The sequence below is a fragment of the Rhinichthys klamathensis genome, unplaced genomic scaffold (genome assembly GCF_029890125.1).
Source record: "Rhinichthys klamathensis goyatoka isolate OS25496 unplaced genomic scaffold, OSU_Roscu_1.1 h1tg000114l_1, whole genome shotgun sequence".
Taxonomy (NCBI): Eukaryota; Metazoa; Chordata; class Actinopteri; order Cypriniformes; family Leuciscidae; genus Rhinichthys; species Rhinichthys klamathensis.
The window spans coordinates 672,700-700,334 of record NW_026606651.1 but is presented as its reverse complement, the minus strand read 5'-3'; the positions used below and the strand labels follow the sequence as shown (position 1 = coordinate 700,334).

Sequence of the window (27,635 nt, the reverse complement as noted above, 5' to 3'; positions counted from 1 at the left end):
CATTTCTACATTTCATATACAATGTATATATGTATGTATATGTATTCATTTAAGGCAGAAACAATGAGCTCATTGAAGTAATGAATACATGTTTGTTAACAAATGAATAGGATATATAGTAAAATGTAGCATTGGTGCATGATTCCGAGCTTGCTTCATCTGAAGTCTTCGCAGGAGTTTAGTTGGCGCTCTCTCTTCACAGGTGTTGGGTCATCTGAAGTCTTCATAAGAGGCTGGATATAGGCAGCCAGTGTAGAGATGATAAAATTGGTGTTATATGATCATACTTTCTTGACCTAGTAAGAACTCTAGCAGCTACATTTTTGACGAATTGTAACTTGTTTATTGAGGATGCAGGACAACCACCTATAATGCATTACAGTAATCTAGTCTCGAGGTCATGAATGCATGAACTAACTTTTCTGCATCAGAAACAGATAGCATGTTCCATAGCTTAGCAATGTTTCTGAGGTGGAAGAAGGCTATTTTTGTGACATATAAAATATGATGTTTGCTGTCTAATAGAACACCCAGTACATCCTTCTAAATGCAAATTGTATTCTGTGTACAGGTTTCTGGTCCAATAAGTAGTACCTCAGTCTTATCTGAATTTAATAGAAGAAAAGTACAGGTCATCCAATATTTTACATCTTTAACGCACTCTGTCAACTTGGATAATTTCGATATTTTATCTGGTCGTGATGAAATGTATAACTGAGTATCATTGGCATAACAGTGGAAACTAATTCCATGTTTTCTTAAAATATTACCAAGTGGCAGCAAATATATTTAGAATAGCAGAGGGCCTAACACCGATCCTTGTGGCACTCCATTTACTGACGTTATCTTAGATTTTTCCCTGTTTAAAAAGACAAAATGGTAACGGTCTGATAGGTACGATCTAAACCACCTTAATGCCTGTCCCTGAATACCAGTGTAATTTTGTAGTCGATCTAAGAGTATTTTATGATCTATAGTGTCGAACGCAGCACTAAGATCAAGTAAAACTAGTAATGAGAGACAGCCTTGGTCAGAAGCTAAAAGTAAGTCATTTTTTCATTTTAATGAGCACAGTTTCTGTGCTCTGATGGGGCCTTAATCTAGACTAAAATTTGTCATAGATATATTTATTTATTTTTTGTTAAAAAGAGAACAATTAAGCGGACCCAATTTTTTTTCTTGTATTTTAGACATAAATGGAAGATTTGAAATGTGTCTTAATGAGAGGCTTAGTAACTGCCAGCTTAAACGGTCTTGGGACATGACCTAGAGATAAATACAAGTTAATAATATTGAGAAGCTGCTACAGATAACAATTCTTTCAGTAGTTTAATGGATATTGGATCTAATAAATGTGTTGTTTGTTTAGATGCAATGATACGTTTATTTAGTTCTTCCTGTCTTATAGTTGTAAAGCACTGCAATTGTTCTTGAGGGGTGATAATTGAGGCTAAATCATAAAAAAAACCTTTCAAAGGTTGTACATTTATAATTGTATTTATGATGCTTTCGATTTTCTCAGGGAAGAAATTCATAAAACCATTACTACTAAACTGTAATGGAATAATTTGGTCAGGTGATGTCTGTTTATTTGTTAAGCTAGCCACTGTACTAAATCAAAATTTTGGATTGTTCTGGTTATTTTCTATTATTTATTATTAGTGCTTTTAGAGCCTTTTGATAATGGGAAGTGCTGTCTTTCCACCCGATTCTAAAGACCTCTAAATTAGTTTGTTTCCATTTACACTCTAGATTACGAGTTTCTCTCTTGATGGCGTGTGTTGTACCATAGTGCATTACTTTTCTTTCTAACTATTTTTATCTGATCGGTGCAACAGTTTCTAATGTACTAGAGAAAATGGTGGACATACTGCTAGTCATTTCCTCTAATTCAGTTGTGTGTTTGGGAACAGTGAGCAGCCGAGACAGATCAGGCAGGTTATTTGTGAATCTATCTATAGTATTTGGGAGAATGGTTCTTCCTTGCCCATAACGTGACACGACAAGGCAAATTTCAGCAGTACGTAGTATGCAAGTTATAAGGTAGTGATCAGTGACATCATCACTTTGTGGTAGAATATCTATATGAGTAGGATTGGTTCCATGCGATAATTAAAATCTAGTGTATGATTAAAACAATGAGTGGGTCTAGGGACGTTTTGTAGCTCTAGTGACGATTTGTAGCTTTGTAGCCCGTAGCTTGGCCTGCTTCTCTAGTAGGTCGCGGATCTGCTTCTCCACGGCTTCCAGCTCCAACTGCACCGTGTGCAGTTCGAACGTGTTCTCACCTGCATTCAAAGCTAGACACACATCCGATACATTCGCAATTATAACAGAAAAACAGTAATTTCTTAAATGATAAGAGGGTAAACAAGACAAGTGATAGTTCGAGACCACGCCAGTGATGCTAGCGGGCTACAGCTAGTTGCGGATGTTTGATACAGAGTTGGATAAAGTAGCGATATCAAAGCAATCCGATTGTTTTTCGATATAGAATATTATCGGTGATATGTTCACCCACTGTAAAAAGAGAAAATATAAAAATTGGTATAAATTGATGCAAATTGATAGAAAAATTTGGGGAAATCTCAGGAAAGAAGAAGGTATTTGAAACAGGGTTTCCACAGTCATAGAAAATCTTAGACCTGGAAAAGTTATGGAAATGTATATAGTTCATGTAAATTTCTGTTTATGCTCTGCATGGAGTCTCCGAAATTTCAATCCTGCATTGAGCCTTAATCATTATTTTCTCTTTGTGGAGATATTTATACATAAAAATGTTACGAAACCCCCCTTTTGTCAGCATGGGTCAGTTCTCTTCAAGAAATGACTTTAAAACTGCCTGTTAGAAGTTTCAGTTTAAAAAGTCCATTTAAAATAAGACAGAACTGCTTTTTTTAGGCTACTAATATGACTGGAGTCTTCATTTCATAGTAGTTTACTTTATTATTTATTTATTTATTTGTGTAAAACATTTTTATGAGGGAAAAATTACTTAGTGCTCCTTTAAAATGCAGCACACGTTTGCATGCAACATGCAACACATGCAACATGTAAAATTTCCAGGAATCTTCAATGTAAACAAGTTGCGTGTGTTTTACAGGGACGGGCACCAACGCGTGCTACATGGAGGAGATGCGGCACTTGGAGCTGGTGGACGGTGACGAGGGTCGCATGTGTGTGAACATGGAGTGGGGTGCTTTCGGCGACGATGGCTCCCTGGATGACCTCCGCACTGAATTTGACCGAGAGATTGATGCTGGCTCCCTAAACCCCGGCAAACAGCTGTGAGTGACAGTCCTGCACCTGCCACTCCCGACAGTTCTTTTGTTGACACCAAAAGCCATTGAGGCCTTTTTTCCCTAGAGGGCAACTAGGCAATTACGGAAACCGTTAACAAGGTTGTCACCATGGCGACACCAAGTCACAGGTGGTACGCATTCTTGAGTATGAATTTGTTTTTAGAAGGCAAGTGCGAACGTAGTTGGGTAGACCATACTGTATGCTCTTACTGCAACAGCTAGAAAGTGAGTCACATCATTCATTGTACGTTAGCCTGATTTCTGACGTTGTGGGTCTTGGGTGTTTTAAAGCTAATGTTCCTGTCCCTAATTGCTGGGACTCAACGTGCGCTTTCAATTCACTGTGAAGAACCAGCACTTTGAAAGCTCAGAAAATGCAGAACTAATCAAATACCATTATGCTACGAGTGCTTGTGGCTGAGCTCTCTACATGCCCTCAGTGGTGGAGTATGGCAATCGATTGCCTTATTATATATGCACATGCGTCTTTTTAGAGCTGCTTAACAGCAGAATTTTAATTTCTCATTGTGACGTACGCCATTTCTTTAGATTTGCAAGTCACTTTTATTGTTCTCTCGCATTCACTGCTCTCTGAGACATGAGGAATGTTTAGACCAGGGGTTTTCAAACTTTTTGTGTGTGGACCACTATTTGTAATCAAGAATTTCCGCGGACCACCTCATAATACACATAATAAAATATGTCTACACACAGTCCTACCTTAAAGTGCGTATGTCAGGTTAAATTTGTAATTATGATTAACACAAAATAGTTAGGGGCAATACACGTTTTACAAGTTGTTGTATTGTTTTTGTATGATTTTCGATACCTAAAGGCCGAATATAAGATGAAAAAGTTTGTTATTTTCAGTACTCACTTAAAACTGCTCCTCCCCCCAAATGGATCGCTTGACGTCATAAGAGGGAGACGTCTCCGGTCGCTGAGAAAGTGAGTTGTGTTGATAATTGTACGAGTGATAAAGTGAGAGAATTAGTGATTAGGACATTTATTTATTTAGTTAGCTATTTAAGTTAGGTAGTTAGTTAGGTATACGCAGGCGTATTTTCACGATGGTGAATTACTGCGTTTGTGCTGGGTGCAAAAACACTGTTAAAACCGGTCACAGAGTCCACTTTTTCCCAAAAAGCAGGTCTGTGTTGCGTGCCTGGGTCAACTTTGTTCGGACCAAACGCGCTGACTTCAGTGCTGCTTATCCAAGACTTCGGTCATTTGCAGCGCACATTTCTTCCAGTTTTATGTTTCCACTGTTCGATCGCGCCCGCGTCTCTCTCTCTCTCTCTCTCTCCTCTCCTCTCTCTCTCTCTCTCTCTCTCTCTCTCTCTCTCTCTCTCTCTCTCTCTCTCTCTCTCTCTCTCTCTCTCTCTCTCTCTCTCTCTCTCTCTCCACTTCAGTGCTGCTTCACACACACACACACACACCAACATAACATATTCCAGCATTACAATCTTGACATCGCAGCCTGTTCATTATAGCCACGGTCCACGGAGCTTCAGAGCTAAGGCGGAGCTACATACTGTCCCTAAATAACCCACGTATTTAACAGTAGTTCCGCATTAATTAATTTGCACGCGAGTTTTATTTATTTTTTTATACTCGTGTATATTCATACGCCCGTACCGTTTCGGTTCAATACGTATACATGTACCGTTCCACCTCTAAGTTATGCCTATATACACCTGCCCAACTCTCCACTGGTTCTCTTCACACCAGATATTTATGTTTCTTCGATAGAAATTATTTAAATTTCTGTTTGGCTCCTCATCTGTCTCACGCCTGCGAGGCTCAAAATTGTATGGCTGTGGGCCATCGCAGGTTTGAGGGGGATTTTGGATCTCCTTAGACTCAAAACTCTCCATACTTGAATAGAACTTTTTTGGAACGTCTCCCTCTTCTGACGTCACAGCTCAGCTGTGTTTTAAAAATATGATCTTGACGGAGATCTTGACAAATGGCTATAAAGCTTACTGTAGGGCAATTACAGTAATAATTTTAGTGATAATTACATTTTCACTCAGACATCTAACCCTTATTTAATATATCTAAAAAAAAAATTTAACCTGACATACACACTTTAATTAATCCACACCTCTAAATAGGCTTACTAGCACTAAAACTATAACTGGTCATCACATCAGTACAACAGGCTTGTTAAAAGAAAGTTAACAGCACACAACGGCTGCCACATATTTAATTTATTTACCGTATTTACTCAAGCGCCCGAGGGCATAATCAGGTTCATTTGAACAACAGGCTTATTTCCATAGCAATGGAGTATGAAATCTATACAGTAATAAGAACACTTGGATATAGTCAACATTTCAAAACCTTTGGTGATTTTAGGGGATTATTAATCTTCAGAGTTTTACAAGTCCTCAAAGTAGGCGTGAGTTTGTCCACTTAACAGCACATCCGCAAAACATTTCAGAAATGCGAGATCAAGAAACTAATTGGAAATTAAAATAATAACAGGCCTTATTCATTCCATTTATAAACATTTAGTTTCATATAAACTACCTATAAAGGGCTATGCGTGTGATGTGATAATGAGAACATATTTGCCTCTGCCTCTTTTCTCTTCAGAGAACCTGTTGCTATCCACCGATCCATGTTGTGGTTCTAACGGCACTGAACTTGAAAGTCACGGCAGAGCGCCACTGGCCTATTTTAGTAATCACACAATAACTTGACAATTTAATTTAAATTTTATATAAATATAGGCTACATATTCTTTTTACTTTTTTTTACTTTTTTTATGTGAATTTCCTGGTAAAATGAAGGTAAAAAAAATATTTTATATTTTATTTTGCCTTTCCACGGACCACCTGCAGTACCCTCACGGACCACTAGTGGTCTGCGGACCACAGTTTGGTAATGGCTGCTTTAGACTATACCCAGATCGAGTACTGCAAACATGTTCTTGTCCCCTCCCGGTCACCGTAACAACAATGAAAAAAACAACAACAACTGAAATTTATTTTCATTTGTGCTGTGCAGTGAAGCACAATATGAAGTCATCATTTACTTACTGTACATTTTCCAGTTTATTTATAGCAAAAACATAATTGTTTTTTTCTTTCTTATTTTCCTTCATAACTGACAGACTACTACAAATCTGCCTCCTTTTCATTGTATAAACATCTTAGACACTACCAGGGTCGCTAAGATTATTTAAAAAAGCTTTTGACAGAAGTCAATTATGCTCACCGAGGCTGCATTTATTTGATAAAAATACAGTAAAAACAGCAAAATTATGATTTTAGAATCTAATTTATTCCAGGCAAAGCTGAATTTTCTGCAGTCTTCAGTGTCACATGATCATGATCATTCTAATATGCTAATTTGGTGCTCAAGAAACATTTATTATTTTTTATAAATGATGAAAGCTGTTGTGCTGGGCACTTATGTGGCTACTGTATTGAAGGATAGTGCACTTTTCAAATAAAATATTTCACACAAATATGTTTGTTAGGTTAAAATGAAATGTTATGCCCTAATGTGGCTGAGGGAATGAAGAAAACACATAACTTAAAATAGATAAATCATTCTGCTTATACTACGGTTACCACACCTCAAAACATTGTTCAGATGATGTATTTGATATTTGTATGATGTATTTGTATAAGATATTTGTCAGGTTTTTGTCCTAATTTCTTTATTATGCATCTCATCCCAAGCCTCCGTTGCTAATTCCAAAACCTCATTTTAGAGCTAGTAACGGAGGCTTCAGCTATTGATAGTAGACTAATGCAGTTATCAATGCAGTTATGAGAGAGAGAGAGAGAGAGAGAGAGAGAGAGAGAGAGAGAGAGAGAGAGAGAGAGAGAGAGAGAGAGAGAGAGAGAGAGAGAGAGAGAGAGAGAGAGAGAGAGAGAGAGAGAGAGAGAGTGAGAGAGAGAGAGAGAGAGAGAGAGAGAGAGAGAGAGAGAGAGAGAGAGAGAGAGAGAGAGAGATCAAGCGTGTATGAATGCGTCTCTCAACAGTGTTTGGCAGCAGCGTCTCTAATAGCAAAACTGTTAGTTCATCTGCTCCAAGAACAGCGCCGTTATTACCTCGCTAGTGAGAAATTACATATAGCTTTTAAGTTGTTTAAACTATTTTACTGATAAAATCATCTGAGCAGCACTGACAACATGTTTCTGTTTGAGTGTGTGTTCGTACTGTATGTGCTCGTTTGAGTGGGAGAGAGAGAGAGTGAGTAGGCTATGTTGTCCGTAAATGAATAAAATTTAATTTTGCAGCAAAAAACATGGAAATAATAAAAAATTTAACCCATTTTTTACTGTACTTATTTGCTTGGTCAGTGTCATTGTGGGTTTTGGTTCTTTTGCTGTCCTTAGAACGTTCCTGAACCAATCAGATTCAAGCGTTCAATAGCCCCGTAGTATAAAAATTAATAATCAACACTAGAATGTACCCTGTGAATTTACCCTCTCTTTCTTTTTCTTTCTCCACAAATATTTCCTACACCCCTGAAGCATCCTGGGGTTAAGCGTCTCACTCAAGTGAATAATAGTGATTGGGTTCACTGGTTGCCCAGCATAGGATCAATAACCTCTAGGCGACCATCGTCCCATACCGCTAGGCTTGCCGCGATAGACGGTGTTGACGGTGTTACCTGTTTTAAGCCCCATCACCGGTGACATCACTTTCCCACCGTGACACCGCGATGTCTTGACTTTTTTAAAGTATTCGTTTTTGCTAAAAATATTTATTTGAATTAATTAAAAATAATAATTATCAATTATTTAGTTCAGAAGAGAGCATACATTATAATTAAAAACTGAACTGCGCAGTGCCTGCCAAGAGCCAGTCACGGCACAGATCAGCAAGCATCAGGAGTCAAATTCCATTTAGCACGTGTGGAGATTTTATATTCGTCTCTTATTTATTTGGTTTTATCTTATTTAAACTTTGTGTAATTTATTTAGGCCTATTTTATTTTCTTATTCGTTAATAAACGTTTTATGGTTCTTATTTGTTTGGGCCCACAGTTTGCCGATTTTCACTTTTTTTCAGCCTATGCATGGGGTTATTTTTATTCGTTTGTTATGCTAATAAAAGTTCGGTCTATAAATAAAAGTTTTATTATCAGCGAGTTTTGAATTGTCAGCGCTGAATTGCCAATGGACGCTTATTTCGAAAGTGAAAGTATAACGCGCAGGGACGTGCACAGGGGGGTTGCTCAGGTTTGCCCGGGCAACTGCCCATATGCCCTTCTCACTCAAGTTGCCCTTCTCACTCAAGTTGCCCTTCCGAGAAAAAAATTAAATCGTACAATGGATGCAGAATTTCACGTAGGCCTAGATTAAAAAATCGCAAAGCCTCATTCACTTCCATTCGGGCACCGAAAGTGAAAGTCAGTATGAAGGGCAAACGCTGCACGCGACCATAGACTGCATGCGACCGGCGTAGGGCCACGCAAATTACTTAAGGCCACGCCTCCATCTCGTGTCATAGTCATAGCGCGCCGTCAAATGTGTAGCTACAACATCTACGACAAAATGAAGCGAAACTATCCTTCTGGTCACGAAAAGAGGAAGAAGAAAAAAAACCATGAGAGTGAATTGCGGGAACAACAATCAGGTAAACTTGTGTTCTCTCCTCTCTAAGTTTGATGTCAGCAAAGTTTGATGTTTTTCGGTCTTGCTAACCTAGCTGGGCAGGCAGTGCGTCTCTTGCATCACTTTGTGGCTGACAAAAGTGAGAGTAAAATACAATTATTTATTACGTTTGATTTTGATAAACGACAAAGTGCAACGGTGTTTGTTTACTGCAGCTCGGAAAACATAACCGCGTCGCGTGTGTTATCGTGCGTTCATATGCGCGTTGCCTAAATGAAACTCGCATTTTTCAAGCAGAAATATGTGGAGACCAGACATACTGTACAATACATGCACGTGAATGATGCCACTCCCAATCAAAGTACACATTATACTTTCAAAACAAGACACTGATTATCTAGTCTCAGTGTAGTTAAAAACTCTAAACAACTGCACTAATTATGCAAGATAGAAAGCAATGTATTGACAATTTGACATTGATTGACTATTGATTTATAGGCTATATTGAATTAAAAATGTTGATTAGCTGGACATACTGGTCAAAATGGATGCACATCCCTCAGTAAATAATAACCATAAATCAAGAATTGCTTCAACATGCATAATAAAAAAAAAAAAAAAAAAATCATACTGATGCCGAAAATGCCCAGGCTGTAGAAAGAACCAAAGTTAATCCCAAAAGCCAAAGCTCAGGGTTATTATTTATTATTTTCTTCTTATTTATGTTTACGTTAATATTCACTTACTTAATAATATTCACTTATTATCTTAACATTCTATAGAAAATACTCTATTCAATAAATATTGTGTGTTTGAACCTCATTCTGTTCTACACTCACCGGCCACTTTATTAGGTACCCCATGCTAGTAACGGGTTGGACCCCCTTTTGCCTTCAGAACTGCCTCAATTCTTCGTGGCATAGATTCAACAAGGTGCTGGAAGCATTCCTCAGGGAGTTTGGTCCATATTGACATGATGGCATCACACAGTTGCCGCAGATTTGTCGGCTGCACATCCATGATGCGAATCTCCCGTTCCACCACATCCCAAAGATGCTCTATTGGGTTGAGATCTGGTGACTGTGGAGGCCATTTTAGTACAGTGAACTCATTGCCATGTTCAAGAAACCAATTTGAAATGATTAGAGCTTTGTGACATGGTGGAAGTAGCCATCAGAGGATGGGTACATGGTGGCCATAAAGGGATGGACATGGTCAGAAACAATGCTCAGGTAGGCCGTGGCATTTAAACGATGCCCAATTGGCACTAAGGGGCCTAAAGTGTGCCAGGAAAACATCCCCCACACCATTATACCACCACCACCAGCCTGCACAGTGGTAACAAGGCATGATGGTTCCATGTTCTCATTCTGTTTACGCCAAATTCTGACTCTAACATCTGAATGTCTCAACAGAAATCGAGACTCATCAGACCAGGCAACATTTTTCCAGTCTTCAACTGTTCAATTTTGGTGAGCTCTTGCAAATTGTAGCCTCTTTTTCCTATTTGTAGTGGAGATGAGTGGTACCCGGTGGAGTCTTCTGCTGTTGTAGCCCATCCGCCTCAAGGTTGTGCGTGTTGTGGCTTCACAAATGCTTTGCTGCATACCTCGGTTGTAACGAGTGGTTATTTCAGTCACTGTTGCCCTTCTATCAGCTCGAACCAGTCTGGCCATTCTCCTCTGACCTCTGGCATCAACAAGGCATTTCCGCCCACAGAACTGCCGCTCACTGGATGTTTTTTCTTTTTCGGACCATTCTCTGTAAACCCTAGAGATGGTTGTGCGTGAAAATCCCAGTAGATTAGCAGTTTCTGAAATACTCAGACCAGCCCTTCTGGCACCAACAATCATGCCACGTTCAAAGTCACTCAAATCACCTTTCTTCCCCATACTGATGCTCGGTTTGAAATGCAGGAGATTGTCTTGACCATGTCTACATGCCTAAATGCACTGAGTTGCCGCCATGTGATTGGCTGCTTAGAAATTAAGTGTTAACGAGCAGTTGGACAGGTGTACCTAATAAAGTGGCCGGTGAGTGTATATTGTTGTACTTATTATTTGACTGTTTTGTTTAATGGGAGGATGGGAGTGCTGAAGTGTCAGGTGTGACTGTGGCAATGGCAAATGGTTTACATAGCTCACGACATCAGAGGGCCCCTTAGCAGAATTTTGCTTAGGGCCACAGGGAGGTCAGGATCGGCACTGGGTGTAGCAGTCGATTCTGTTCCTTACCGGAATTCCTGTTCCCTTTACGCAATCATACTACAAATCATGCGTAGTTGCCCAGATGAGCAAAAAGCACAATTGAATGTACGGGAAGCCAAAAGGTTAAAAAAGGATTGTATTTTTTCCGAAATCTAAGCGTTTTATTTTATTTTATTAGAAGCGAGTTTTTCCCCATCTGTCAATTCAATCCAGATTATTTATTTAAAAAAAAAATAATAATAATAATAATAATTAAAAAACAATAAACAATAATATGAGGAACTCTTTTTCTCATGTGTATTTTGGTGACATTTAACATATTGTTAATACATTTTGTATACTGTTTACAAAGTTGTATATCATAAACCTGTCATCTTTGACGTTTGCAATCTTTATAAATAATAATAAGACCATAATATGAGGCATTGCGTTTGGAAATAAACACGATCAGATAAGGCAATTTGTATGGGCAAAATTCAACTGAATATATTCCTTCATATAGCCCGTGAGTTTTGGGGGGTAGTGCCCTTTTTTCAGGTCAGAGCAACTGCCCCACAAATTCCCTTGCACGTCCCTGATAACGCGCACGCATTTAAAAGCTATTTAACCCCCCCGCCCCGCCCCCCACGGTGACACCGGGATTACCGGTGTTGTCACACGTCGAATAACCGGTGGGAAATTTTCCTCACCGCCGCAACCCTACATACCGCCACACTGCATCATGACATGCGTGTTTATCGTGGTCACTCATCAGCCTGACTCTACGTGCTGTGTGTTTTGTTTTCATGCAGGTTTGAGAAGATGATTAGTGGGATGTACATGGGGGAGCTGGTCAGACTCATCCTGGTGAAGATGGCCAAAGATGCTCTGCTGTTCCAGGGACACACCACTCCAGATCTGCTCACCACCGGCCACTTCCAGACCTCCTTCGTCTCTGCCATCGAAAATGGAAAGTTAGTACCTTTTTGTTCTTGTATGTTTCTAGCTCTACTAAAATGGCTGCAGAAGTAAGCCAAAATAAAGTTAGTTAAAAAGGTTACACTTTACAATAAGGTCTCTTTTGTTAACATTAGTTAATGCATTAGCTAACATGATCTAACAATCTATTTTTTTTACAGCACTTATTAATCTTTGCTGATGTTAGTTAGTTAGATTCTTCATAGTTTGTTCATGTTAGTTCACAGCACATTAACTAATGTTACCAAAAACAATTTTTTATTTAAAGCTGCAGTCCGTAGCTTTTTTGGGGGGTTAAAAATGATCCAAAATACATATTTGAAAAAAATACATAACCAGCCAGTGTTCTAAACTATCTGCTTGCCTTGGCTCGATTCAAAGCAGTAAGCTTGTAATAATGTTTTTAATTCCAGTGGTACTGGTGGATTTCCGCGGGAGATTCGAGCATGTCTTTACTTCATTACGTCACATCTGTACACATAAAGAAGGAGTCTCGGCTAGTAGGCTATATTGCGTGTGAGGATGTTGGAGGTGGAGATTTATAGCCTTTTCTCACAGCACTTGATATTATTAAACTTATCAATTTGATGGCGGATCCAGAAAGGTTCAAACGACAATCACCAGTGACAACAGATTCACCCGCTGTAAAATGCAAAAGACTTCGTTCGGACTTCGGAGTGGCTACAGAGAGAAAGAGACTGCAACCAGACCCATGCGAAAACAAGGATAATATAGGAAGGACATTACATGTTGTCACGCAATGCTGACGTTGTTAACAAATGCTGACGTTGTTAACATTAACAATTTGAGAACGAAGTATAATTTGCATGGTTTTGCGTGATATGATTAGCGATTTTTAGATTTAATCAGCGCGATTTACTGCAATGTCAGAACCTGAACAAAAGTGGATGTTACTAGTTCAGATGACATTTTCCGGTGAAAATTATTATGTTGATCATACTTCCAAAAAGAATAATCTGTGATTCTGAATGACACTATCCAAACCGGCACGGCGACTGACAGCTGCACACTCTCCTCAAACATTGTGTTCGTCCACGCTGTGCCGTGTCGAAGTACAACTCACGTAAAGTTGATAATTCTGCGAATAACTGGAATTTGCAGATTTCGTACAGAGATGGCGACAAATAGAAAAAACTGCAGACTGCAGCTTAAAAAAAATTATTACTAAATGTTGAAATTAACATTAATTTTGACAAATGCTGTAGAAGTATTGTTCATTGTTCGTTCATGGCATTAGTGTAGTTAATGTTAATAAATGAAAACTTGTTAAAAAACATGTTAAAGTAAAAAAAAAAAAAAAGAGTTAAATCCTGGGGCTGTATTCACAAAGAATTTTATGAGTTTTTAGCTTAAAACCTATTCACAAAACTCTTTAAGAGCAAGTTTGACTAAGGAACTCTTAATATATGAGTAAGGCGGGGTTGACCTCGTTTCTCTGGATGATGTCACTTTTTTTGCATATATGGCTACATGAAATGCAAACCGTTTGTGTGTGCGTGCGTGCACGCTTGATTTCTATCCTGGTGGGGACTTCAACCTGAATGCACACTGACTCATGGGGAGTCGTCTTGTCACAGTGGGGACTTAAATTGAGGTCCCCATGAGTAAACAAGCTTATAAATCATCCAGAATGAGTTTTTTTTTTTTTTTTTATATAAAAATGCAGAAAGTTTTCGGTGATGGGTAGGTTTAGGAGTAGGGTTAGTGTAAGGGGGCTGAATATCCAGTTTCTACAGTATAAAAACCATTACGTCTATGGAGAGTCCCCACAAAGATACAGATTTGTGTGTGTGTGTGTGTGTGTGTGTGTGTGTGTGTATAGAACATTATCAAGTGTTGAGAGGCTATAGCATACATTATGTTTAACATAATCAAGTATTACACTCGCATCTAATTCTATTCATTATCACCTAATCAATTAAATGGCTAACAATTTTCAAAAACACTGTACGCATATAGTGATGTATAATACAGAACCACCAAGGATAAGACAAAGAAAGGAAAACTGGACTACGTTTAAAACTAAGAAAACACTTTTGCGATACAGATGATACCTTTGTAAAAGGTCGATGTCATTGAAATATTATTGTAATGTTATTGTCTGCGTCAGGAGGAACTTTTATCCTTAAGATTTTTTGTGAATACAGCCCCTGTTTTTAAGGTTGTACTTTCCTTACAGATGGCATCAGCTGATTCTTTGCCATGCTGCTCATTATTTTCATTGTTATATTCTATGTTGTCAATTTTAGGTTAAAAAATAAAATATTTAATCACGATTAATCTCAGAATTTTTCCACAAATAATGCGCCTAAAAAAGGCCTATGTGTAATAGTGTTGTCACGATACCAAAATTATTGTTTCGATACCGATACCAAGTCAAGAATTGCGATTTCGATACTTTTTCGATACTTTTTCTGAAAAGGGAGAAACACTCTCAAATATCATTGCTGTGCTTTATTTTAAAACTGGGACAACATTCCAATCATAACACACTAATAAATGAACATTTGAACAGCAGATAGGCTATAATAACCATTTGAAGAAAATATGAAATATGAAAAATATAAAAAATAAATTAGAGCAATGACATTCTCAGCCACTGACGATTCTGCTTATCGATCCGATTCTTTAACGATTCTCTTATCGATTCATGATAGCATTGTGTGGAAAAAAGTAGTCATATGCTTTTTCGGGGGGAAAAAACAAGTGTTTTTATTTGTTTTATGTAATTTATGTAATAAATGAAACCTTATTACAAAGTGTTAACGATTAGTTATACACCGATTCAGACAGATCAGTTGTTTTAACCATTCATTAAAACGAATCGGTTCAAATGAGTCATTAGTTCGCGAATTGGACGTGTCATTATCGGACGTGTGCGCGTTGTGTGATTATCCAGGCGGTTACATCCCACTGTCATCACAGAAAACATTTCATGACTGGATAGTTTTTTTCGTTTATTTAAAGTGTGGTTTATGTCAGCTGAATGTGCGGAACGATTCAGAGAAGATAAGGCAACGTATTTTACCACAATTTACACCCAGCGGTAATTCAAAAAAAAAAAAAAAAAAAACTCCGAATGCTCCACATGAAACTTTAGTCTCCCGACCTTACCATCGTGTCGAATTATTTTGATTAATATGTGCGAGGGAGAGAGAGAGAGCAAGACAGCGCTTAGTTTTGAGACGGTGAAGCCTTGTTTATACTTTCGCCCTGGCTCCGCAGAGAGAGTGCGCGCGCGCAACCGGGGCTCGCTCACTCTCTCTCTCTCTCTCTCTCTCTCTCTCTCTCTCTCTCTCTCTCTCTCTCTCTCTCTCTCTCTCTCTCTCTCTCTCTCTCTCTCTCTCTCTCTCTCTCTCTCCTCTCCTCTCTCTCTCTCTCTCTCTCTCTCTCTCTCTCTCTCTCTCTCTCTCTCTCTCTCTCTCTGCTCGTTCAGTTCACGCGCCCTGTCACACGCGCATGAGGAGAAAAACACAGACGTCCATAGGGAGGCACTGGAAGCGTGCGTTGCACACACCAACATGCAATACTCTCTTACAAATCTGGAACGCGGTCATTCTTAGAAGTATCGATACTAATAAATTTAGGTATCGTGAAGTTTTTAATTTCCGAGTATCGCGATACTTTTGAAGTATCGGTGCACCGTGCAACACTAATGTGTAATTATTAGGTCTGTAATTTGTTTAGCGGACATTCATGATGTAAATTTATACAACAGTGCTCTTTACAGTCTCACAAAATGTCACACTGAGTAAATGTGTTAAAGCGTTAAACATTTTTAATTAAACTACTTTTTGTTATGCAATGGAATGTAATTTATAAATAACTTTTGTATTATAATTTTGTATTCCTTTGTGTGAAGAGTTTGCTTTAGGTGTATGGGTAGGATTTACATTTAGTATTGAACTAACTTTAAAAAAACAGTATTATTGGTGACAGTTGTTTGTATGCTGCTCCAGAACTCAGTTGGGAGATCACCTCCCACAGAAGTAATTAGCTTCTCAAAATAACCTTATTGCCAGACCCACCATCAAGTCACAGACTGAGCACAAATGAGTGTTAAATTTGTACTGTGGGTATAACATTATTAACCTTTTAAGATTATCAGAATTTTTGGAGTTTGAAGTTGGCAGAAAAGCAATGTGCTAATTGAAATTTAGAACTACAATTGTAAATTGTATACAATGAAAATGTAATTAAATTAAACTAGAGCTTAAAGTAATTATGCCACCTGGGATGCACATTCTTGATGTATTGCTTAACTTCTCACAAAAACTTAATTCTGAGTTCTTCTTACCAAGAAACATACGTGTCTGTGAATATCTACTGTCGGGTCCAAATTCTCAGACCACAAGTGAAAATATTTTTTTTGTTCCTACAAAAAAGATCAGCATGACAATTTGATTGAAAAGTTGAATTATACAATGTTTTAGCTTTTGATTTAATGACAGCAACACAAGGACACAAACTTCACAAGTTAGATCAAAACAATAGGTTACTGTCGTAACCCTGGTTCTCTGAAACATCGAGTGGAGAGATCCACCTATGGGAAGGGCATCCGTACCTGACCTCTGCAGAAGCATCCAATTGCACCAAGTCTGGCAAGACAGACAGAAGCGCGCAGCCAATGCCAGGTAAGGCCCCACCCCCTTACCTGAGGGCATATAACGCCTGCAAGCACTGCTGTTCTCCAGGAAGTATATTCGCTTCTTGTGCAGCAAGCGGGGCAAAGCTGGTGGATCTCTCTACTCGATGTTTCAGAGAACCGGGGTTACGACAGTAACCTATTGTTCTCTTTCATAATCACGTGTTCGAGATCCACCTATGGCAGAGACATGGACAGCTCCCCGATTGCCCAATACACTCACAGTGAGGTTCTGTAAGCCAGAGAAAGACGGTCACCCAAAGGGACGGTGCCTGACACAATCCCATAATCATGAACCCACCATACAGACGCACACACATAACTGCTGTGTACAGGCAGGACATGAAACGTTTGTGGCACACACAAGAGAAGGAAGGGTTAAGACGACCCCACCCCCAAAACAGAATGTGCTACCGAGGTTCTAGTGACATCCAGCCTGTAGTAACACACAAACGTATGGGGAGAAGCCCAGCTGGCAGCAGATCAATGTCCTGTAGCGATACTCCCCTGAACAGAGCCCAAGAGGCGGCTAAGCCCCTCGTGGAATGAGCTCTGATGTCCCCTGGGGGCTGCACTCCCTTAGATTCATATGCAAAAATTATAGCGTCCACAAGCCAATGTGAGAGGCGTTGCTTAGATATGGGATTCCCCTTGCGAGGGAATGCCCATGAAATAAAGAGCTGGTCACTCTTCCGGAAAGCACTGGTCCTAGCCAAATATGTCTGTAAGGCACGGACAGGACACAGGGCATTCAGCCTTTGATCCTCCGCAGATGAGAAAGGTGGAGGGTAAAAAGCGGACAGCTCTAACCCCTCCGATGTGAACGCAGGGAAGCATTTCGGCATAAAGGCCAGATTAGGCTTAAGGAAAACCTTATCTCCACCAAGAGAGAATTTAGTGCCCGAGGAATGAACCGAGAGTGCATGCAGCTCACTGACATGTTTAGCTGATGCCAAGGCCAAGAGCAAAGCTGTCTTGAAAGACAGCAGTTTTAGGGAAATATTTCCCAGGGGCTCAAAAGGGAATTAAGACAGAGCCTCCAGAAGCCATGGAGAGGTCCCATTAGTGACCGCTCTTCTGATGACTGGCAAAGAGCGCCGGGCACCCTTCATAAATCTGCGGATTAGAGGATGCTTCCCAACCGTTGAGCCCTCAAAACCCACATGACAAGCAGAAATCGCTGCCAGGTAGACCTTAAACGTGGAAAAGGACCTGCCCTTATCCATGAGGTCTTGAAGGAAACACAAAATATCAGGAACTGCACACTGATATGATGTGAGACCACGCCCAACACACCACTCTTCGAACACTTGCCACTTACAGCCATATAAGGACCGCATAGAAACGGCCCTAACATTCTGTATAGTAGCAACTACACGCGGGGGAAGTCCTAGTGCGCTTAGGTTTGTCCTCTCACGGGCCAGGGCCAGAGAGCCACCCTGTCCGGATGTGGGTGATAAATCTCCCTGTTCGCTTGGGACAATAGGTCTGTATGAAGGGGGAGGCGCCACGGCTGGGCATATAACGAAGGGATTATCTCCGCCAACCATGGTGCCTTGGGCCAGTGTGGGAATTATCAGGCACAGGGGAGTAAAAGCAAACAGCAGCACTTTAGGCCATTGGTGGGCCAGTGCATCTACCCTGAGGGGTGCGTCCACGTCCTTTAGTGAGAAGAACATAGGACAATGGTAGTTTTGGAGGATGGAGGCGCTAATCTCCCCTCGATAGAAGGTCCGCGCCTCTATTCAGAATGCCTGCTTAAGGTATCCGCGTGCTTAAGGCCCAAGCAGACCACGCAGAACGGGTGAAGGTCCTTCGCGGCAATCAGCGCACCACACGCGGCCGGTCGTCGCAGGACTTTTTTTGGCAGCATCAGGCAATGACTGCAGTCATTGCCTGACTGCAGTCATTGGAAAAATCCGTGGCGGGCAGCCGTGGAAAGGGAAACAGGTGAGAAGATGCGAGAGCGTGGGAGGCTCTGAAGCAAACACAGCTAAACTTGGTAGAAAAACAACTGTCACGCCTGGCGGAGGCTGATCTGGCGATTTGTCCTCCTGCAGACACGTAAGGTGAGCAGCGTAAATCCAACCAAGCTGTATCAGTGCAGAGATCGCAAGAAGCGAATGTCAACTGGAGAACAGCAGCGCTTGCAGGCGTTATATGCCCAATGCTCAATTTGTCTCAATTTTTAAAAGAAGTCTCTTATGCTCACCAGGGCTGCTTTTATTTAATCAGAAATGCAGCAAAAACAATAATATTGTGGGATATTATTAAAATTTTGAAGAAAAATGTAATAATATAATTTTAATTTATTCCTGAAGGGCAAAGCTGTCCTTATTATTCCAACGTCACATGATCCTTCAGAAATCATTCTAATGCTGATTTGGAGCTCAAGAAACGTATCTTATTATTATATCAATGTTGAAAACCATTGTGCTGCTTAATATTTTTGTGGAAACAGTGATACATTTTTTTTCAGGATTCTTTGATGAATAGAATGTTCAAAAGAACAACATTTACTTGAATTTTATTTGTGATGTAAACGTTTTTACTGTCACTTTTGATCAATTTAAGTCATTCTTGCTGAATAAGTCCTTTCCTTCTTTTAAAAAAAACCTTGCAGTTACTGAACAGAAACTTTTAAACAGTGTCCAGAAAGGTTCCAAGAAACATTCAAAATCTTGCAACAGTGTTCATTATACAAGCATCTTTAATTCTCAAAGCATCTTACATCTTTAATATAATCTTTAATAATACCCTGTTTCTGTTTTTTAGAATAATAGTTGCTGCTAGGAAGGATTAATTAGTTTACTGTTTATTTGTATTTTCTTTTTTATTATTATTCTAATTTATGTTTTGATTGCAATGTAATTAGAATGATAGCTGTCGGGAAGAAGAAGCGCTTTAGCGCTTAACTGCAGAACTGTCCCGCAGTAGTTTCGATTTGCGCCATTCACATGCAGTAGGTGTTTGGTTTGCTAAGGATATTTAGATTAATATTCATTCAAACCTCCAAATAAATCAGAATCAACATTGCCTCTTCTGCAGGAATAACGAAGGTCTGGTGAGTGCAGAGCAGGTGTTGAGAGGACTCGGACTGGACCCGTCCCCTGAAGACAGTGTGGCCACGCAGCGTGTGTGTCAGATTGTGTCTACACGTGCGGCCCATCTCTGTGCTGCCACGCTGGCGGCTGTGCTACGGCAGATCCGAGATAACAAAGCCCTAGAGAAATTGCGCACCACTATTGGCGTGGATGGATCGGTCTACAAAAACCACCCACAGTGAGTCCATTCTCCAGTACTTGTGTGCGCTTGTTGTGGTACCAAATGATCACCATTTTCATACACCATTGTATTTACATGCCGTTGTATTTACAAGAATACCATGGCGAATGTATTGTAGATGTTAGATTTCCACCTTTTTCTGTTTCTTCTCAGTTGTTCAGATTATTCTAACTCAACAATATACTCGAAAGCTCATTATTGTAAGGTTGTACCCCTGGGTAATGCGTTTCAGTAAAGCTCTTGAGGATGTAATTAAAAAAAGTTTTTGCCACGTGTTTAACAGTAAAGGAGAAGGAGCGAGACAGAGAAAGACAGTTGCACTAGCCCCCAAATATGAAATTATTTTTTAAGCAAGTGATACTCTAAATAAGAAACTAAAACTCCCAGTGGCGGTAAGTGTCTAAATGAGAAAGTCAATGAGTCATTAATTCGATTCGTTCACATTATGAAATAAATGTTTTTCTCTAAAACACGTTGCCCACAATCATTGGCATCCCTAGAATTTTTTTATGAGTAAAATATCTCTGAAGTATATTCCCATTAATGTTTACCTTTTTTTAGCACACCAGGGTGACTAGGAACATGAAATTGTCTAGCTATGACTTCTTGTTTCACAGGAGTTTAAATATGAGGAAACACAAAGGCCAAATTCCCTCAATCATAGTTCTGATGTGCATCAAAAGATTGTTGAGCATCACAAAATAGAAAGTGGCTGTAAGAAAATAGCTAAAGAATTGAAAATCCCCATTTTGACCATCAGGGCAATAATTTATATATATAATAATTAAAATAATTAAAAGTTTGAGTGGCCAAAGACTCTCCAAAGATCACAGATGGAGAATTGCAGAGATTACTTGAGTCTTGGGGGTCAGAAAGCCTAAAAAAAATATATCAAACAACCCCTACATCAACACATTTCAAGAAAAATCCTCCTCGCTCCTCCCAAAAAATAAACTCCAGCATATTCATTTGTAAGACACGACCGGAACTTCAAAAGGGACCGGATTCTGTGGTCAGATGAAACAAAAAAGGGCTTTTTGGCAGCAAACCTACCAGATGTGTTTGGTGCAAACAGGGATAAAAAGTACCCCATGCCTTCGGTTAAATATACTGCTGGATCTTATATGTTGTGGGCCTATTTTTTTGCCGGAGGTCCTGGACATCTTTTTCAGATACATGGTATTATGGATTCTATCAAATACCAACAGATACAAAATCAAAACCTGACTGCCTCTGCTAGAAATCTTATAATGGGCCGTGGTTGGATCTTCCATCAGGTCAACGGTCCAAAACAAAAATCAAAATCAACACAAAAATGAGCACAAAATGAAGCTTCTGCCATGACCGTCCCAGTCCCCTAAACGGAACCCTATAGAAAATGAGTGGGGTGAACTGAAGAGAAGAAGCACCAACATGAACTTGTGAATCTGAAGGATCTGGAGAGATTCTGTATGAAGGACACAGGGCCTTGAGTCAAGTCAAGTCAAGTCATCTTCATTTATATAGCGCTTTTAACAATGGAGATTGTTTCAAAGCAGCTTTACAGAGATAAACATACAATTTACGGTAACAGAGATTGTTTTGGCTTTATAGCGATTTTGAATAATGTTATTTCCGGCTAAAGTTGGTTTTGATTGATTCACTTCCAGCAAAATTATCATTTGTTATTACATTAGGGGCCACTAAGACGACGGCGTTCTCTCTAAACAGACTTTAAACGCGAACCTGTGACCGGATGGCGTTCATATGCGCATTAAAAATTGATTCTATAGTTATATTCGTTTGAGAAAGTATTCAAACTTTTTTTCACATTTTGTTATGTGAAATTAACATTTTGTTCTTTTGAGAGGGTTTGTTACACTTACCAACTGTTATTTCTGAAATCTGGCCCCTGACTGAGCCTGTTTTTTTCTCCACTACTGTAACCAGATGTAGTTTTGGTTCTGTGCCACTGTCGCCTTTGGCTGGCTCAGTGGGGGTTTAAAAGAAAATTAATATTCAGAAATATTAACGATTTAACTGCATTGACTGATTGGATGAGAACAAAATCTGATCTGAATTGAACTGTCATACTATCATACTCCCTAATTGAAGACTGAAAAAGCTGACAGACTAAACAACCTCTGTTGTAATGGATTGACAAGAAAATAGACTGACCATCGACTAATCTAGACTGATCTTTAAATATGATTTAATTTGTTAAAAAACATAGATCGTACTGTGTCCGCATTTATACTTTATTTCTCATTTAAGTGTTTGACAATGCTAGAAAAAATGTTGTTTACAAATTGGCCATGGATAATCACTGTGGCGATATTTTAGATCCGAGCAGAGCAGGGCGACGGTTCTTCAGTTTATTCATGAACTCATTGTCATTGTCACACAAGAGCCCATTTCAATAACTCAGTGGCTCTCCTGAATGTTGTCAGAGAGTTTGGCAAGGCCATAAGCGCAGCAGGGAGTTGAAATTCTGGGGGCTTTTAACAACCACCCGCTGAGACACAGCTGCATGCATCAATTTTCTCTGATTCCTCAACGACTATGTAAGTGAAGTGTATGACTGAAAAATTACTGAAAATCTGTTAGTTGGTGATGTGCTGTGCAATTATACTTAAAGACATTTTCCTGGAAAAAGTGTTGATGAATTTTTATTGCTGTCTTGGAATTTCATTTATTAATATAATAACTCATTAATTTTCAGTTATTGTTGATAATTTTATTTTAAAGGAACTTAACGTCTGGTAATTTTTTTTATTTAACATCTATCTATCTATCTATCTATCTATCTATCTATCTATCTATCTATCTATCTATCTATCTATCTATCTATCTATCTATCTATCTATCTATCTATCTATCTATCTATCTATCTATCTATCTATCTATCTATCTATCTATCTATCTGATTAATTAATCGAATTAATCACAAATTATTCATCAAATTTGACTGAGAAATTACCCCCAAAAGATCATTTAAAGTCATTATTGCGTTAAATGAGAAAAGCATAACAGACATTGCAAAAACTTTAGAAAGAAATTTGATTCAACATAGAATTTATTACACATAAACTTTTAGGCTACAATGGCCATGTAAAAAATAACATCCGAATTGCTATTTAGATATATCTACAGACCAAAACCGTTTGGTCAGCATTCTTTAAAATATCTTCTTTTGTGTTCCGCAAAAGAAAGTCATAAAGGTTTCAAATGTCATTAGGATGAGTAAATGATGACAGAATCTTTATTTTTGCGTGAACTATCCTGTCTACTTTCGATAAGAACTTTACCTTGGTGTTGTGCAGAGCACTTATTTACATGCTTTATGAAATTAAAGCAATCTTCAAGCATCAACGTTAATTAGTTGTGCTATTTTAAGCTGGCACACTCAACTTGGGTTCACAGCTTTCACCACCTTGGGTGCTAACACATGCATTCATAGAAAGGGATCATGCTCGAACATTTTCTAAAGGTGTGGATGGGACTTTCAGAGATGACTGTACTTCTTTGTCAAGATACGTCTGTGTTGATTGGCTGTGCACAAGTGCCATCACGTGACAGTCATATGCAGTGGGGGGGCATGAGTGAAATTAGATAAACGTAGGGGGGCGCATGTCCTAAAAGTTTGAAAAACCCTGTATTAGATTTTGCAAACTGCAAAAGAGGAAAATGTTTCATTTGATGAGCCATATATCATAATTTTGACTGTTTTCTGACATGTTCAATTTAAATATTCCTCTAGCGATCTATCTTCATTTCAGTCTTGCTTCCAGTTTAAGTGGTTATTGAGTAACTACTTGATAGTAAGAAAAGGTGTTTTACCTCGATGTATGCATAGTTTTATATACAGCAGCTGCAATGGTAAGGGATTTTCCTTCAATAATTCAAATCTTGTTCCTAAATTGTCTGTTCCCTAGGGCTAGGCTGACTCAATATAGTTTTAAATGACTGATAGTATCTTTAAGCTTTTTTTTGTGTCAAAATGTTATGTTTTGCCAGAATTCCTTTATATTATAATTGATCAGAATTTTTTAACATGCCCTTACATCATTTTTACTTTAAGTTAAATTGAATTAAATTAAATTAATTCAATTTGAAGATCATTATGTTTGCAAGTCTAAGGCTTATCCGACTTTTTTTCTCCAAAAAATGAAAAATGTAAAAAATCCACACCATCACACATTATTCCAAAATCCACTTGAAGATTTATCAAGACCCTGGTCAGATCTTTATTCCAGGTTTTTTTTTTTTTAGTTCATATATAATTTAACTGAAGAATCACCAAACTACAATTACAAACATTGCATTACCACTCAAAGTAGTACTTTGAATGTATTCTCTACCAACTATTTTATTATGAACTAATGTTATTTTCTCCTGTTCCCCATCTTGTACATCTTTCACATTTTCCTCTCACCTTTCCTTTCCTTTCTTCTTCTTTCTTTGCTTTTAAAGCCTCTCATACACAAACACACTCTTTTGCTCTGTGGTTTTTCCGGTAGGTTTGCCCGGCGACTGAATAAAATGGTTCGATCATTGGTGCCTGACTGCGACGTGCGTTTCTTGCGCTCTGAGGATGGCAGCGGCAAGGGGGCTGCCATGGTTACAGCCGTGGCATACCGGTTGGCAAAGCAGCATGCAGAACGTCAGCGTATCCTGGACACCCTACGCCTCAATCGGGATCAACTCCTGGAGGTGAAGAAAAGGATGGAAGGGGAGATGAACCGAGGCCTGGCTAAAAACACACACCTTGCAGCCACTGTTAAAATGCTGCCCACCTTTGTGCGCTCTACACCGGATGGAACAGGTTAGAGTTAGAAACCGATTTTTTTCTAATAATTTGTGCAAACTAAAAGAAGTCAAAATGCCATGATCTTTTATTCACCCCCGTGTTCCAAAACCAGATTTTTTTTGTGAAAGCAAAACATTTTAACAATTCATAAAACAGTTCACAGTAGGGGTGTAAGAAAAAATCGATACACTTGAGTATCGCGATATTTTATTTTGCAATACTGTATCGATTTTCAAAAACGCAATATCGATTTTTTTTTTAGTTTACGTGCAAAAATATTCATACTATTGCCGTGGTTCGCGTTTATGTTGTGTTTAAATCCCTACCACTAGATGGCTAGAATGAGACGCACCACTAGTGTCCTCGCCTACAGTGTCTATGATTTTGATTAATATGCGCGAGGGAGAGAGAGCAAGACAGCGCGCGTGTTGTTTGAAGACGTGAGAGTGCGCGCGCGCGGCCGGGGCGCTCTCTCTCTGTCTCTCTCTCTCTCTCTCTCTCTCTCTCTGCTCGTTTGCGTCCTGTCAAGCGCAGCAGTCTTTCTATTCTACATCACTCACCGATAAAAAAAGGCTTTGGCGGGACACAAATTTGTTTTGGCAGCCGCTAAAAAGCGGACGATTTGACGGGTTTTAAAAGATTAAATACAACCCGAAACTAAAAAACAGACCCCTCCTCTATTTGAGACTGGCCTTTATTTACCCAAACCTGTCGCCACATCAGGCGTGTAAAAGAGACCGGCGTCTATATGGGACTCGCTATTATTTGAAGTTTTACGGTATGTGTTGGATGTACCCTGTATGAATAATAGTGCAAGCATTTTTTTAATGACAGATTGCCCCTCAGATTGCACCTTATGTGTTATGCATTAGCCTAGATGTCACAGTAAGGGGCTATGTATTTTCTTTAACTGACTATTTATATATTTGTTCCTCAATGTTTCCTGTAGGAATTGGGGATATTCAAATTAATTAACCAATCATTAATACCATTGATCAGCCCTACCTAACGTGGATGTTTTTTCCACTAAGAAACAAACATTGTTATGTTATTTTGATTTATACTGTGAAGCTTTGATAAAATTGTGAAAAGCGCTATATAAATATACTTGACTTGACTTGAATTGTGTTCGTGTTTTTGCAACACAAAACGTGTTGGATGTACCCTGTGTACTAGGAATAGTGCAAGCATTTATTTATTTTTATTGACATAGACAGATGTCTTTTCTTTTTTCAGATTGCACACATGTGTGTATGTTATGTATTGTGACAGGGGCTATGTATTTTCTTTTATTAAGGCCTACTTGAGCATATACAAATTTGCTCACTAAGAACCTGTGAACCACAATCCCAAACTGGCAGTTTGATTTTCTGTGTACTGAATTGTTTATCTAAAGTAAACTTGTTTGAATTTTATGCACATCATGTCTTTTTTTTTTAAATAATACTTTCTAAAATTGTAGTCCTACTTTAAAAAAATCGCAATATATCGCCTTATGCACAGTATCGAAATATATCGCAATATATTGAATCGTGACCCATGTATCGCGATACGTATCGTATCGCCAGATTCTTGCCAATACACAGCCCTAGTTCACAGTGAGCACATCTGTCGAGCTCTAAAATGAACATAAAACACGATGAAAGCACAATAATTGTGCTCCATATGACTACAGTATATTCCAAGTATACCGAAGTGTGAAGAACATACCAGAATTTACTGCAAGTTGCCTAGGATTCCAAAATGGTTTGATTGGTTTTTGCACATTGTTTATTTATTTAGCATTTACCTTTTTATTTATTTTGTATTTTGCTTATTGAGTGACTTGGTTTGCATTTTACTTACTGATTGAATTGTTTTACATTTTATGTATTTATTGATTTAATTTGCATTTGATTGATTTATTTGTTTGCAGTTTAATTATTTATTTATTTGTTTTACATTTTACGGAACACTTTAGTTTAGGGTCCAATTCTCACTATTAACTAGTTGCTTATTAGCATGCACATTACTAGGTATATTAGTACTTCTAAAGCACATATTAATGCCTTATTCTGCATGATAATATTCTACGTCCCTTAATCCTACCCAATACCTAAACTTAACATCTTCCGTACTTACTATTAATAAGCAGAATTTAGGAGTTTGAGGCAATTTGTTTGCATTTTACTTATTTATTGATTTGTTTAGCATTTTACTTATTCATTGATCGCTTTTGCATTTTACTTATTTATTTGTTTTGCATTTTACTTATTTATTGATTTGTCTTGCATTTTATTTTATTTGTTTTGCATTTTACTTATTTTATTTTTAATCTGAACATTTATTCGACTACATACAAGCTCTGGTGAATTTGATTCATCGTTGTTGTTGTTGTTTTCTATCCTCCTTGAACCCCATTGATAGATGTTGTCACTATGAACTGTTTAAGAAAACCGCTGCAAAAATGTATGCTTGTGTGCTCGTGGAAAAAAATACAGCAACAGCTTTGTAGTTCTGATCACAAATGGGAATGTAATGCATGCAAAATAAGATGTCATTCCATCTTGCCAAAGAATAAAAGAGAATTTGGAGGGGAAACTATTCTCAGAAACTATTTCTGAGAATGTTTTCCATGCATAATTTCATAAAATTCTATCCCTGACTGTGTACAGTATGTGGGCAGAGATAAATCATACAGAACAGAAAGTGTTCATGGTAACATAAACTGCTCCCCTGTCTTGCCTACACTTGACCACAGGATCTCACTTCACTCCCATGATAGTACCTGTATCACGTTGCTTCTTGTTTGCATAAAGAGCTTCTCGATTGCCAGTGGACCCTCTCACCTGTGTTGCTTCAAATCAG

General features: G+C 38.6%; 1 protein-coding gene across 2 annotated transcripts in view; it reads left to right on the top strand.

Moving 5' to 3' along the window:
* The window catches only part of hk2 (hexokinase 2), a 79,757-nt gene that overhangs the window by 32,205 nt on the left and 19,917 nt on the right, over nt 1–27,635 (top strand). For both annotated transcript variants that reach the window (XR_008807437.1, XM_056254695.1), the window contains exons 7-10: nt 3,104–3,287; nt 11,883–12,044; nt 19,763–19,996; nt 24,499–24,803. Coding sequence is in view for 1 of the 2 variants with exons in the window: in XM_056254695.1 (XP_056110670.1) it covers nt 3,104–3,287; nt 11,883–12,044; nt 19,763–19,996; nt 24,499–24,803 (885 nt within the window). In the remaining variant the exon portion in view is untranslated. The remainder of the gene's footprint in view (nt 1–3,103; nt 3,288–11,882; nt 12,045–19,762; nt 19,997–24,498; nt 24,804–27,635) is intronic.